The sequence below is a fragment of the Acipenser ruthenus genome, chromosome 19 (genome assembly GCF_902713425.1).
Source record: "Acipenser ruthenus chromosome 19, fAciRut3.2 maternal haplotype, whole genome shotgun sequence".
NCBI classification, from domain to species: Eukaryota; Metazoa; Chordata; class Actinopteri; order Acipenseriformes; family Acipenseridae; genus Acipenser; species Acipenser ruthenus.
This window is the reverse complement of record NC_081207.1, coordinates 105,433-120,478: the sequence shown is the minus strand read 5'-3', so window position 1 is coordinate 120,478 and position 15,046 is coordinate 105,433. Positions and strand designations below refer to the sequence as shown.

At 43.8% G+C, this 15,046-nt stretch overlaps 1 protein-coding gene across 5 annotated transcripts in view; it reads right to left on the bottom strand.

Annotated features, from left to right (window-relative positions):
- LOC117424435 (trinucleotide repeat-containing gene 6C protein-like) overlaps positions 1 to 11,522 on the bottom strand; it is a 43,269-nt gene extending 31,747 nt beyond the window's left edge. For 3 of the 5 annotated variants that reach the window (XM_058992217.1, XM_058992220.1, XM_058992221.1), the window contains exons 1-3: positions 10,850 to 11,309; positions 3,963 to 4,062; positions 3,282 to 3,303 (exon numbers count right to left, since the gene is read on the bottom strand). In XM_058992217.1, coding sequence (XP_058848200.1) covers positions 3,282 to 3,303; positions 3,963 to 4,025 — 85 coding nt within the window. In that variant the 5' untranslated portion in view covers positions 4,026 to 4,062; positions 10,850 to 11,309. The other 2 variants (XM_058992219.1, XM_058992218.1) reach the window with 2 other exon arrangements.
- Between the last annotated feature and the right edge of the window lie 3,524 nt (positions 11,523 to 15,046).

Here is a 15,046-nt window from a genome sequence, read left to right as displayed (position 1 = left end):
TTACTTGTGAATCTGATAACATGATGTTAAAACAGAATATTTGATGCATAAATAATACATAATGAAAGGAATTTGTTGGGTTGGGTTCATGTAAAGTCATTTAAAAAATAACATTAGAAACCTGTTCTTTACTGATAGCACACTTTGATATATTCCAGCAATGGCACAGATGCCTGTGTGTATACTGGTATATGGATCTGTGTAACTGGGGGATCTGCTCCAGCCCCAGTCATTCCAGCCCAGGCCCTGCCGCTGCCCTCATCACCCTGCGTAGGCAGGTTTTCATGCAGCCTGACTGCACCAGCACTCATGAAAACAGCTCCTGTGTGAACAGCAAACAGAGCCCATCTGTCAGTGTGTTTGCAGAGCAGCGGCCTGGACAGCACTGAGAGAGGCTGAGCCCTGCTGTTTGTTATGCAGGCCGAGACAACTCTCCAGATACCAGGCTGTTGCCATGGAAATGCTGGCTGCTCACTGCTCCCTGTGAACCCCCCTGTCCTCAGAGTAAGCACTTCTCCTGCGGTGGCAAAGCTGAAACCGCATTCTATCAAGGCTCTTTACCTGGGGTGTGCATTGTGTCAAGGCTCTTTACCTGGGGTGTGCATTGTGTCAAGGCTCTTTACCTGGGGTGTGCATTGTGTCAAGGCTCTTTACCTGGGGTGTGCATTGTGTCAAGGCTCTTTACCTGGGGTGTGCATTGTGTCAAGGCTCTTTACCTGGGGTGTGCATTGTGTCAAGGCTCTTTACCTGGGGTGTGCATTGTGTCAAGGCTCTTTACCTGGGGTGTGCATTGTGTCAAGGCTCTTTACCTGGGGTGTGCATTGTGTCAAGGCTCTTTACCTGGGGTGTGCATTGTGTCAAGGCTCTTTACCTGGGGTGTGCATTGTGTCAAGGCTCTTTACCTGGGGTGTGCATTGTGTCTAAAAGCAGGACCCGCTTGGAACCTCCCTTCTACTGTAGTCTTATAGTTCCCCCAAGAGATGTTGAGCAGGTAGATTCACAGGTCACCACACCTTACATGCTATTGCATTAACTGTCATTTTTTTAAATATGCTTCACCATCCTTTTATGTGCTTTATTACAATCCCGTCTCTCACTGCCTTCCGCCACCTCCCCCTGTCCCCCCTGTTAGACTGCACTTGTAGATCTCTTGATCTACCTCCCCTACTATGCACTGGACTTCCCTGATCTACACACCACGTTACTGGATCCTCAGCTAATGCACTATCCTTGCACTATGAGTATGTCATCGTTGATTTAACTTGTTGTGCTCCTAGCTTGTTGCATCCTAGTTCACATTGTATTTTAGTGGTATTATTTGCACTTACTGTAAACTATACTCTATTATATATTAAGCTTGCATTGTAACTTTGTATTGCCCTGTAACACCTGGAAATCACCTTGGAAAAAGGTGTCTGCCAAATAAATAAATTAATAATAATAATAATAATAATAATAATAATAATAAATCTACTACACTTACTGATCATGCTATTCTAGTGTTTAACTACCAATTACAATCCCCGAGAAAGGGACACACACACACACACACACACACCAAATACAATCCCCATGCACAAATAAGTGCAGTGTTCTACACAATGAAGGAAGCCTCTCCAACACCATGCGGTACAGTAGATAGGTAAACATACTAACCAACCCCACTCCAGACTAACAACGCTTAAACCAGCACCAAACCACACCCACAGCTGCACTCACACACAGGGCCAACACTCACTCACATATAAATAAACGCACACCAGCACGAATACAACCGAAAGAACTGCACCTGCAATTCCTCCAAAGTGCAACCGTTTTATAAAAGGCATTCATCCGAGTATCAGCAATAGCACCAGCAGCAATGACAGAAATGCATTATTCAAATCTGAGACCTTTCTCACTTCACATGCGTACAGAATGAACAGAATCACTACACGCACTAATCAACCTGGAAAACATCATTCACTGTGTGTACGAGATTCATTTATTGAATTTATAAATGCGACAGTTACAAAGAACTTTCTACAGTAATTAGCTTGTAATTAGATTGCATTTCATGAAATCTGGTGCAAAAGTGTTGATGTAATTAATTGAATGTGAAATTGCAAATGAATCCAATATGGAATTACAACATGCTTGCTATGAAGTAATGCTGTTACAAGTCATGTGCTCTGTGTAACTGTGCAGCACTTTGTAGAGGCTGAAGTCTCACGAGGGACAAAAATGCAAACACATAATTATTTCATTTACATGACTATTTGGACTCAAGCATATGATTTTAATGTTTGCTTTTTTTACTGCAAAGTTGCCCTAATGTTTCTAGATTTTAGCTGCTGTCTGTCCTCCTGACATTAAATTAAAACACAGACTTTAACATCCCAAAATAACATGGTAAACTTCCATAACGTAACGCACAAAAAACGTTCTTGGATCACTAAACGACACGACACTAAACGACTCCCCCAGTGAGACGACACAAAGGCTGGGTTTCCTGGATCAGCAGCTACTTCAACATGCTGGTAATGCCCTTCCTTACAGCCCTGACCCAAGGCTAGGGTTAGGGTTATACCACAAGTACACCACATGGAGGTGCTAGTGAACACGCAGTACAGACCCCTGCAGTCACAGCGCAGCACAGCGCACATGGGACCCAGATCCAGAATCTGTCCCAGCAGATTCATTAACATGCCATACAACCGGGTGAATGGATAATTTCTGCCGAAGGTAAGCAGGCATTCTGGTGAATCCATTGAAATCCATTGAGGCTGCATCAGGAATCAGATTGCCCTGCCTTCAAAAACTAAACCACATCCCAGAAACGCACACGGAGCTTCCTATTCATTGGTTATCTGGACTGAATAATCACATCACTGATCATTTCTTAATAAAATCTGAATAAATATAACTTCTCAAAATGTCTTTTTTTTTCTGCACACTCACACAAAATTAAAACAACTGCTGCTGCAAATCTCTAAATAATTAATTTGTGCAGCATCAATTGGCAACGATAACCTTTAGAGTGATTATTTACCAGTCTCTGTATATCACTTACACATGGCCTGGCACGTTTAACTTATCAAGGCTTTATAGCCAAAACAGCTTTTGAAGTTAATTTAGCTTTTTGCTGGATCACCCTAAATCATTATTTTAACTGCATTTCAGTTAACTACCATCATCCTGTCTCCTGAATTGAATTCACAAACATACACAAAAAGAATGAATAGAACTTACAGACATACACAAACAATGCCAGTCAGAGTAGTACAGATATTTCAACTCACCTTTGGTTTTCTGTTCCGCAGCCTGAAACAGAAACAAAAACAAATACAAATTTTACACACGGAGAATCCAGCTGTGTCCATGTTGAGATTTCAAGGAGGGATTATCGATAGGGTTCAATCTTTAGTAGGAAATCTGCCTTGAAATGCCCCACAGACACACTGATCAGATTACAGAATAAGATTCAAAATCAAACCTTAAATGAGAAGTATAAAAACACAGATAAATGAGAAGTATAAAAAACACAGATTCTGATACAGCATGCCTATATTAACAGTAAATTAGCACACTGCTAAAACCATTTAATTTCTGGTCTAGTCATTAAAGAATACACTTTATATTGGCCCTATTCCAGTAATCAAAGGGAAATATATGGGCTGAGCACTCTCTTACAGGCAGTAATAACTGCACTGGCACAATACTCCTCTTACCCAGTAATCTCAGAATAATAAACTGCAAGAGCACAGTAACTAAACCCTTAATTAATGACTGCTTCTCAAGGCTCGTATAGCAATCAACAAGCAATCGCCCCAGAGGTGCAACCCTCCACAACAGCAGGCACTGCTTTCTAGCAGGAACATGACAATCAGACATGTCCTGCAATGGCACGCTCACAGCAGCAGCTGGTTCACATTGTGGACGAAGCACAGCCCTTCAATGGGGAGTAAAACCAATTCGCTGACCTTTCTGTGAGCCGCTTCCTTCTTTTTCTTTTCTTCTTGCTTTTTCTTTTTCTTTTCTTCCATCAAATGGTTCTCTTCTTGCGTTTCCTGTTCCTTCTCTCTGTTGAAAATAAACAGCTGTTGAAAGAGATAAAATCGCAGTGATACAGATCAAGCATCTGCAAATTTCTTCAAACGTAGTCAGTTCTGCTGGTAGCCAAAGGTCTGTCTGTCATCTCAGTACACTGTAAGGTTCACAGTGAAAGAAAAAAAAAAAATATCCAGAACATATTGCAAGCTTATACAGCACATAACATGGCATGGTTCTCTTTCAGATTGCCAGGTTAAATGCTTCAGTTCTGACAGGACTGTTTAATCTGCAGCCCACCCCCCACCCCACCTGGGTCTTCCTGCTTTTACACAACAGAACAGCTCCCAGAAACCCAATTGCCTGCAGCTCAATAGCCAACACCACGACAGGAATAGCTCCCCATTGTTCAGGCCGGTCTGTAAGCGAGACCCAGGCCTGGCCATTACAATAGGCCTCATTGTGCTTTCTCTCCTGACAGCTAAAGCAGCGCAGCGATCATGGTTAAACATGCCCTCCCTAAACTCCTCTTCTCACCCAGCCTCACCACAGGGACAAGAGGGCCAGCAGTAAAAGTGACAGCGGGCTGCCACAGTAATACTGGAGTCCCTCAGAATGATGGACAGGCAGCTGCGGGATCCTCTACCTGCAGTCTGGACTGGGTCACATATCTCTGTGAACAGGCTGGCTGTAGGGGTGACGTCAGGCCAAGAAATTAAACCAAAAACACACAGCAACTGCGGGCGAAACTAAGACGCTGTGGCACTCAGTGTTTTATTAACACACACAGAAAAAAAGGTTTGAACAAAACAGAACACGGCACTAGAGGCCAAAATAGACAAACAAAACAGACAGTGGACACCACTAAACAAGTATCGTGCGAGTCCTCTCAAATGAGTAGCAATTGTTTTGCTTTTAATTATTTTCTACTTCTCTTTCTCTCCCGTTCCCCACTCTCGAACACACAAACCCGAGTGAGTGCTTCGTGCCTCTATATATACAGCTGTGCCGAGATTCAATTCCAAATTAATCATTCACGTGAATCTCGACACGTGAACTAATTTGTGCAATCCCGTGCTCACATACTATTACATACTTTATCTGAACGTGACGTGATTATGCAATCCCTGTGCCTAAATACAACTATATATTTTAAAACACTCGCTACACAGACCCATTTATATCCCATGCACCAATACCTATACACCAACATTAACACATAACACACACGTGGGCGGGGCACACTGCCAATCTCCTATTGGTGGAAATGTGCATAAAGACATCCAAACCATTGGTCAAGGTATGGAATATTTTATGTCCTAGAATCATTATCCCTGAGTTCTCCAACATTATGTATCTATACAAATGGAACTAAATACCAACAGACAACACTTTACAAAACTGCATTATTACAATCAGGTTCTCTCAGGATCAGTTCCATAAGACCTCCGCTTGCTTCCAGCTCTACAGGTGATTTCAAATCCAGTGTCACCTGGCTCTCAGTATTCCTCTCCAACTACTAGCCTGTAAAGTTCATCTGGAGTTATTGAGATCTGACAGCAGCAGCAGCAGCAGCTCAGGCTAAGCGTACAGTTCCACCTGCAAACCCTATGATCCCTGTGGAACCGGCTGGGAAAGCATTAGGTGTCTAATCATATCCACAGAGGTAAAGAAATACAAGTTTAACCCTGGAACAGCCTCTGGATTGCAATGGCAGGGTTTAACCCTGGAACAGCCTCTGGATTGCAATGGCAGGGTTTAACCCTGGAACAGCCTCTGGATTGCAATGGCAGGGTTTAACCCTGGAACAGCCTCTGGATTGCAATGGCAGGGTTTAACCCTGGAACAGCCTCTGGATTGCAATGGCAGGGTTTAACCCTGGAACAGCCTCTGGATTGCAATGGCAGGGTTTAACCCTGGAACAGCCTCTGGATTGCAATGGCAGGGTTTAACCCTGGAACAGCCTCTGGATTGCAATGGCAGGGTTTAATCCTGGAACAGCCTCTGGATTGCAATGGCAGGGTTTAACCCTGGAACAGCCTCTGGATTGCAATGGCAGGGTTTAATCCTGGAACAGCCTCTGGATTGCAATGGCAGGGTTTAACCCTGGAACAGCCTCTGGATTGCAATGGCAGGGTTTAATCCAGCCCAGGGTTGCCTTCAGCAGTATAACCTTTCCAAGCAGATCTAAAACAGGTAGCAATCCTAATGCATATGAAGGAGCCATAAGAACAGGGTGCTGCAAACCTGATGATGGACGCAAGAGTACCTTCGGGACCGGACACGCGACTTTTCTTCAGCACGATGACACCCGGCGACTGCTATTTTTATACTAGCGATTCAGATTTGAAAGTATTTATAACCCAGCTGTTCAAGTAGACATCTGTACTTTTAGTCTCTGCATCAGCCTGTTTGTATGGTTTGGAGGAGACTGGGGAATCCTGTAGGACAGGATAAGGACGTGCTGAACGGCCGGTATCACAGCGTCTCGCAGTGCTTTGGCCAGCAGGCCTCAATCTCGCTCCCATGCATTCTCCTAGATTCCAGACTGTCTATCAGATCTCCGACTGACTGATGGATTAACAGCTGCAGAGGACAGAAGACAGATCCTGGAGGAAACGGACCAGGGAATCAAGCAGAAGCCATCCCTGCAGCCAGTGCAAAGCACTCACTTTTAGATGACTTCAGAAAGTAGCCTGGTAAACACATGCAGGAATTTTATTTGATCTGAAGCTAAATGCTACCCCAGTTTTTAACATTCATTTCATTGATGATGCTTCAGCTATTTCATTGGTGATGCTTCAGTTATTTATTGCTAGTTTTATAATAATGGTAAGAGCAGAGGAAAGTGAATCAGTTGGGGAATGGAATTCATTTTTTATTCAGGGGTCGGGGTCTCACAGAGAAACTGTGAAGGAATACGAGGCTGGCTGTGCGATGCTGGAGACTGGAAGAGAAGGAGAGAGAAGCAGTGGCAAGGTGGTTTATTAAGAGTTCATTCCACCTTCAGCCATGCCGTGTGTGTTTCTCTGTGAGCAAGAGACAAACTAGAGGGCTGTGTGCAGAGCAACTAGACATTCTGGGCAGAGGGCCAAACATGCCAGTGCTGCAAGACAGGCTGAGCACTGCATTCCCGTGAGCTGTCTGGCTAGAAACAACAACGCAGAAAGGATGGACTCTGCAGCGATCAATGGCAGCTCCTCCAGTGCCATGTTCTCACATGAGGAAGCCGCTGGCAAGGGGTAAACCCAGAGATTCTGCAAGGCGTTTACAGCAGTGTCGTAGTCTCATGAATACAATCCTTATTGTGAGAACTCTGCATTACTATTTAATTTGTATTGATGGCCTGGAGGAATGAGCAGAAAGCACCAATTCCCCCACAGTCCATTAGAGCTCCTGGATCTCGCTGTCTGACCAGCCTGTCTCCCTGCCCACGACTCTTACAGTAACCCGCCTCCCTGCCCTCGACTCTTACAGTAACCCGCCTCCCTGCCCTCGACTCTTACAGTAACCCACCATACCTTAAAAGGGGTTCAATTGTTCAAAACAATAAGCTGATGCCTGAGGAGCAACACTGTTTAGAGTCACTAAGAAACAAGCATACTGCAAAATGCGAGTCCTAGTCCTGTGTAAAGATGCACAGACTCGCCAACCAGACAGTCAGTTACGACACACACCAAGTGCCAAGTTCAAATAAACCGTGGCCTGCGCATCTTAACAAGCTGGGAGGAACCGGCCTGATCCAGGAGAGAATACATTCCAGGACAGATTAGCAGATCACAGGGTACTTAACAGGGATTCTATTTTCTATTAGCATGTGCATGGTGCAAGGGATAAACATCCACAATTTTCTGCAGTACCATTTGTTTCTCCCCTCAAAAGTCCAAAGATCTTCAACAAAAAAATAAAATACTAATACTAATAATACTAATAATAATACTAATAATACTAATAATAATACTAATAATCCTGTATATCTGCATGCTTTGTCTGTCTGCATCAAGGCATTATATGGCTACTCAGGCCTCAGGATGAAAGGGAACATTTGCTTACATGAAAATCGGTTTCATGCCTCAAAGCAGCAGAAAGCAAGCAAGAGGCTGAAACATGGGGGGGATTTTATTATTTTAAAGCTCAGATTTAAGCTGATATGTGTCTGACACACCATACTGAAGGTCTCCCTCAGTACCCCCTGCTGTTACTGAAATTCATTAATAAAGTGTGACATGCAGTATGTACACAGGCCTACACTGCAGCACAGGGCGATATGCATCTGAGAAAATGCTGCTTATTCAAATGGTTCACTTTACCTTTTTTTACAAATACTAACCAGCAGGTGCAGCTGTTTCGGTGACAGTAATCTCATGTGCATATCTCAATATCTTCCTCTGCCTTCCCTATCTGGCTCTTCGCAACCTGCAGAGCATGTCTGTACTGCTACCGCCAGGCACTACAACTACCAGGCCTCTTAATTAAAAGTTTCTGTTGTCAAACCCACAGCGCCAACTCCGAGAGGGCTTCAGTACAGGCAGATTATCCAGGAGAGGACTGAATCTCAACAAACCCACAGCGCTGACCCCGAGAGCGCTTCAGTACAGGTGAGTTTCTACTGGTAACTCTCACATGTACGATGAAGCAGCAGCATGGTGATATACTGACAGATAGGGGTTTCTTTGGGTTAGAGTGCGATTGGATTGTCTGATTTGATCCACAGCAGTTGCGACAGTCATGGAAACAATCCACCCACTGCAGAGCAATGAACACACCTGAGCTCAATTGCACACCTGAGATTGTTGTGCTACACAAAGTGCAGCTAACTCTTTTCCTACCAAGTCATGAAATGGCTTAACGGAACGGAATCTAGGATTGCATTGAGGCCAACAATATCCTTTCATGTGTGACCAAACCATGCTTTCAAAGTCCCCTGGGCTAAGACTTTCTGTCCAAGCTGTAATGCTTCACTCCAGTTCAGCCGGGAGTGTCTTTTACACTGCACTGCTGCAGGGCCCCACACTGAATCAGACAGCGGCTCGCTCACATTCTGTGCCTTACCACTACCTACAAACACAACTGGACATGCTTAAACACCGAGACCCAACCGTACTCGTGCACACGTGTTACAATATCCCAGTACCAGCGGCCACACTGACGTGAGAAGATCTTCAAATGGTCTACTTTTTGAAGAAATCGATTTATTTATTTATTTATTTATTTATTTTCTTCCACTTGCTTTTTTATGATTTCAAGAAACAGGGAAAACAGACAAGCTAAACAAGGCTGCCGCTAGTATTGCAGAGTCGTGTAGGATCCTGCGAGGAGGGAAGACGGCCTGTGCAATGTGGATGTTTTCTGTTTAACTTGTCACCATGTGCCAGTGGTTGGCCCTGCAGGTGTCTATGAGATAGATACCTAGTGATGAGCAAAGACTTTAACAGCACAAGCATCTGTGTGACTGTCAACAGCAGCATCCTGCTCGGGAGACTGGAGTGGAAGTAGTAGCTCTGTATCACTGCAGTGTTAACCCCATCTCTTCACATAAGCACTACTGTGCACATAGCACATAAGCACATTCATTGACCATACACATTGTACAAAACCAACCAACAAACCACAGTTCATGAAAATGCTACCAAGAATCTCAGACCATTCACTGGGCATAAATGACACTACAGCTTAGATTTATTAGTGCCTTCTCTGAATCCGGAGATAAAGAGGCATTGAATCATGCGGTTAGTGCAATGTATTAGGAAAGCAGTTACACTGGTCTTAAAACGGCGTAGTTATATTTACATCATAAAAATTAACAAAAAGAATTCTTAACTAGTGGCCCTGTCAATGGACTATCAAGTTTTCCCCAGAAGGAGTAAACGAATCTCTATCAAAAAGTACTTCGCCATAACATTGGTGTGTGCGCCACTCTGAACTAGTCTGCAAGGTGTCTAGAGGTTTATGCCATTATCCGCATATAATAATTACCCCCCCCCCCCAAAAAAAAAAAACAAAAAAAAAAAAACACCATAATATTTAAATGCAAAGTTAATATATTTGAGAGACAAAGAGCGAGGTGGTGAGTGCTAGACTAAGCTACATATACAGCACTTTAATGGAAATAAAATCTTAATAGTGCAGTGATTTCGTTTTCAGTCGGTCTGCAAATCCCTGGACTGAACCGCGGATTTAATACTACATTGAAAAACTAATACAGCAGAGGCTACAGCACAGCAACATCCCAAACTATACACAGCAGACCCCAGATGATCTACCCTGAGAGAAACCAAGGCTGGCATTTATTGCTCGCGTTTTCCGCGTCAAAATGGAGCTTTAAATCGCAGTGACTCGGTTGTTCTTCATGTGTTAATACATCGTACAGCAGCACATGGTTCAACCAATGACTCACGTATGAGAACAGCACGGGTCAAATCTGACCACCAAAACCACATGCAAAGCAACCCGATCCAGATTCATCCACAACGCGGATTAGGTCAAATCTCGAGTTCTTGGTTCAAAAGCAGTTTGACATTGATAAATTACGATTTATAACCTTGTACCACAATTAACCAAACCAATGCGTATATAATAACGTGAACCAGTAAAACACACACCAACTTCCATTAACACATGATGAAAATAAACAACGGGGCGTGCCATAACGCTTCGATACCTGCTCTTCAGTTTTTTTGCATGAGAAACTATAACGAGCACCCGCAGGTTACTTAGCAAGCCCCGCCCACCAACACATCTGCTACAAAAAATACATTTAAATCCTGGCTTCACAGTTCTCTACTCCAGCTACTACAGAATACCCGGGTCAACTTCTTACCTCGTTATTCTTTTAATCTCAACTACCCCAGGCTTAGCTTTGGCAGTCTAATATTCAGATTCTCCGGAAGAAAACGAAACACTCTTTTCGTTAATCTTCTGAAAAGTACCCGTAATTTGACAGATCAGGATTTCAGTCGTATATTCACTGAAGCGCTTCTTTCCTATGCTCACGATGTGGCAGAGAAGAAATCGCAATGAAATATTCGTATCCGAAGCTGGCGAAGCGGATCAAATTCAAATTCCCTGGGGACGACAAGCCAGAACAACGGGTGCAAAAAAAAAAACAAAAAAAAAAAAACGAATTCCCATCAGATGTTTATTTGTTAAAGCAAATCATACGCAGAGTAAGGAAAAACAAGTCAGGTTTTTTTTTTTCTTAAAGCCGAGTTTCTACTTAATGTACATTAAGGAAATCAAATGCATTTTTAAAGTGCAAAAAAATGTAAAAAAAAAAACAACAAAAAAAAAACACACAAGCACGTTTTATATCCGAGAGACGAATTCTTGAAGCGTCCAATTGCTGGAGCCTAAAGTCTCCCCAGATCCCAATGAGAAAGCGTCACTGAGTTATCTGTAACGGTGCTCCTGCAGCCATTTTGTAGTAACTGACAACAGCAGCTCGCTTCTGAGATGAACTCAAACAGGAAGTGCCCCTCCCCCCCGCCTGCTCCAGCGGCTCATCACGTGATCGCAGCCAACACACAAACTAGGCTCTCAAAATAAACCTCCTCCGACACGCTCCGCCTTGTACTTGCCTTGACGACTGTGGTCTGGCCAACCTCTCTCTCGGCTGCAAAAATAAGCTTTGTCAGCTGCAGCACTCTACAAATGACCCCGTGCAGTAATCGCGCAATTGCGCTAATCTGACAGAGCTGTTCCTTGATGTCCCTGATGCTCGTCCCTTATAGAAAGCCAGTAGTAGCACTAGACAGGCTGCAAACTCGAGTCCTCCTGGCACGATACAATCTTGAAACGCTCACTTATTTATAGCTGTATTGAAATGCAACAAACCCAGACCATATTCCTGTGGAATGCACATTTCTTTTTTTGAATCTGATTCAGTACTGCCTAAGTGAACCAGCAGTGAAGTCTCTTTCAGTCGATTCAAGTCCAGGAAATGAGTACTTGAAAGTTATCAAAACAGCAACTTGACATTATCTATGTCTCAAACCAAGCAGCTGGCACAACCATAACAAAGCACGAAAATGTGAATCAAGTGTAGCTTCATGCGTCCAGTCACTTTTGCATTTTAGCAATAATAGAAATAAATAAATACATAAAAGATGAATTACTGGTAAAAATAATAAAATAAAAAAAGCACTCAGTGAAAACAAAGTGCAATACAGCATGAAGAATCTTCCATGTATTTAAAGCTAAAAAGAAATGTGTGAGAATAATAATGCTCTTCTTCAATGGAATACAGAGGTATTAACCTGTGTTACTATAGCACCTCAAGGGCTACCCCAAACTGTAGCTGTAATAAAGAAAACATCTCTGCTTCTGTGTCTCTGCAAGAACACTCATCTTTTCATGCCCACTGACCTCGGGTTCAAGATCAGGCCCGGGAGGTCTCTGAAGGAAATCCTGAAGTTCTTGATACAGCCCTGGATGGTTTAACTGAAACGGCCAGCTGTCCACCACGCTTTCATTAAGACTGCGCTCCGATCTGCATGAAAGGTTTGATGGCACGTTGGATTGCTGCTTCACCTGCTCATTCATCCTTCCTGTCTCCAGAGGGAACTTATTCCTGTGACGCTGCTAATTCACAGGCTGCAAATGAATTCATCGTTCTTATGCAGGGACACATTACCAATGAACATCAGCAATTTCACCAGCACTGCCTCCAGTCTCAACCAGTTCCATTCAGAAGAAGAAAGCACAGGGGAAGCTGCTGATGACAAGCAGAACCCTCAGTCATCTAACAAGCTTGTAGGTCAGGCAGCTTGAAGTGCATTTCTTTTAAGTGAATTCAGCAAAGTTATACGTGGAGACTTTTGAGAGTCAAGAGTGTGACTAAAAAAAACGTTCAGCACACTGACTGTACAGTGTAAGTGCCTGCAAGTCATGGGTAAGATGCCACTGGTGTAAGTGCCTGCAAGTCATGGGTAAGGTGCCACTGGTGTAAGTGCCTGCAAGTCATGGGTAAGATGCCACTGGTGTAAGTGCCTGCAAGTCATGGGTAAGGTGCCACTGGTGTAAGTGCCTGCAAGTCATGGGTAAGGTGCCACTGGTGTAAGTGCCTGCAAGTCATGGGTAAGGTGCCACTGGTGTAAGTGCCTGCAAGTCATGGGTAAGGTGCCACTGGTGTAAGTGCCTGCAAGTCATGGGTAAGATGCCACTGGTGTAAGTGCCTGCAAGTCATGGGTAAGATGCCACTGGTGTAAGTGCCTGCAAGTCATGGGTAAGGTGCCACTGGTGTAAGTGCCTGCAAGTCATGGGTAAGATGCCACTGGTGTAAGTGCCTGCAAGTCATGGGTAAGATGCCACTGGTGTAAGTGCCTGCAAGTCATGGGTAAGATGCCACTGGTGTAAGTGCCTGCAAGTCATGGGTAAGATGCCACTGGTGTAAGTGCCTGCAAGTCATGGGTAAGGTGCCACTGGTGTAAGTGCCTGCAAGTCATGGGTAAGATGCCACTGGTGTAAGTGCCTGCAAGTCATGGGTAAGATGCCACTGGTGTAAGTGCCTGCAAGTCATGGGTAAGATGCCACTGGTGTAAGTGCCTGCAAGTCATGGGTAAGATGCCACTGGTGTAAGTGCCTGCAAGTCATGGGTAAGATGCCACTGGTGTAAGTGCCTGCAAGTCATGGGTAAGATGCCACTGGTGTAAGTGCCTGCAAGTCATGGGTAAGATGCCACTGGTGTAAGTGCCTGCAAGTCATGGGTAAGGTGCCACTGGTGTAAGTGCCTGCAAGTCATGGGTAAGATGCCACTGGTGTAAGTGCCTGCAAGTCATGGGTAAGGTGCCACTGGTGTAAGTGCCTGCAAGTCATGGGTAAGGTGCCACTGGTGTAAGTGCCTGCAAGTCATGGGTAAGATGCCACTGGTGTAAGTGCCTGCAAGTCATGGGTAAGGTGCCACTGGTGTAAGTGCCTGCAAGTCATGGGTAAGGTGCCACTGGTGTAAGTGCCTGCAAGTCATGGGTAAGGTGCCACTGGTGTAAGTGCCTGCAAGTCATGGGTAAGATGCCACTGGTGTAAGTGCCTGCAAGTCATGGGTAAGATGCCACTGGTTAATGTAAATATTATGATTGATGTAAACACAATGAGAGGGTCAGTGTTTAATTAGGTAAGGGACAACGCTTAGGAAAGTGTTGTATGATTAGTGCTAGCTATTGTGAATGTCTGTATGGGAGGTTTGGTTAGGGTTAGGGTTAGGGTTAGGAAAGTGCTGTATGATTAGTGCTAGCTAGGTTTGGTTGTATAAGAGTTCAGATGCAATCTTGTTGGAAGAGTCAAAGTTACTAATACAAGGTCAGCATTATAAATACAATGTAAGGATCGTGATGTAATGGTTATTAATACAAGGTCAGCATTACAAATACAATGTAAGGATCGTGATGTAATGGTTATTAATACAAGGTCAGCATTATAAATACAATGTAAGGATCGTGATGTAATGGTTATATGACTTGTAGTGTAACAAATAGCATTAGGTAATGTAATAGATATAAAAAAGGTAATTTGCAAAAACTTAAATTTGTATTTTTTACATAAAGCAAATCAACCCAAGGCACTTATTGTAGGTAAGGAATCAAACTGTGTTACTGGCAGGGCTGAAGATAAACATGTTTTACAGCCTTTTGAGTGTAGCTAGCGTCTCAGCTCGCTGATTTCCCTCGGGAGGCAGCGCTGGTGGAAAGTTGCATTTCAGCTGAATGCAGAGTCCTAGGAGATTAATCTGCCAGTTATTGGGAAGGAAGGAGTTTCACGTTTATGGAGACGAGGGCATGCTGGACAGTTTAATTCAAAGGTGTATCTGGGTTTGCGGGCTTGCGGTTAAACCAGGTAGCTTTATTAAATGTGGTACCAATGATTAGGATTTGGATTCCATCTACTCTTTTCAGACCCTCAAGAGTGCAGTAGTTATTTATACCAAATTCTATACTGCTCATCACGTGAACTATTTCAACTATTGAACTTGAAGGTAAACCAGGAATTGTTACCTGGCAGATAGTATATTCCAATGCAACTCACT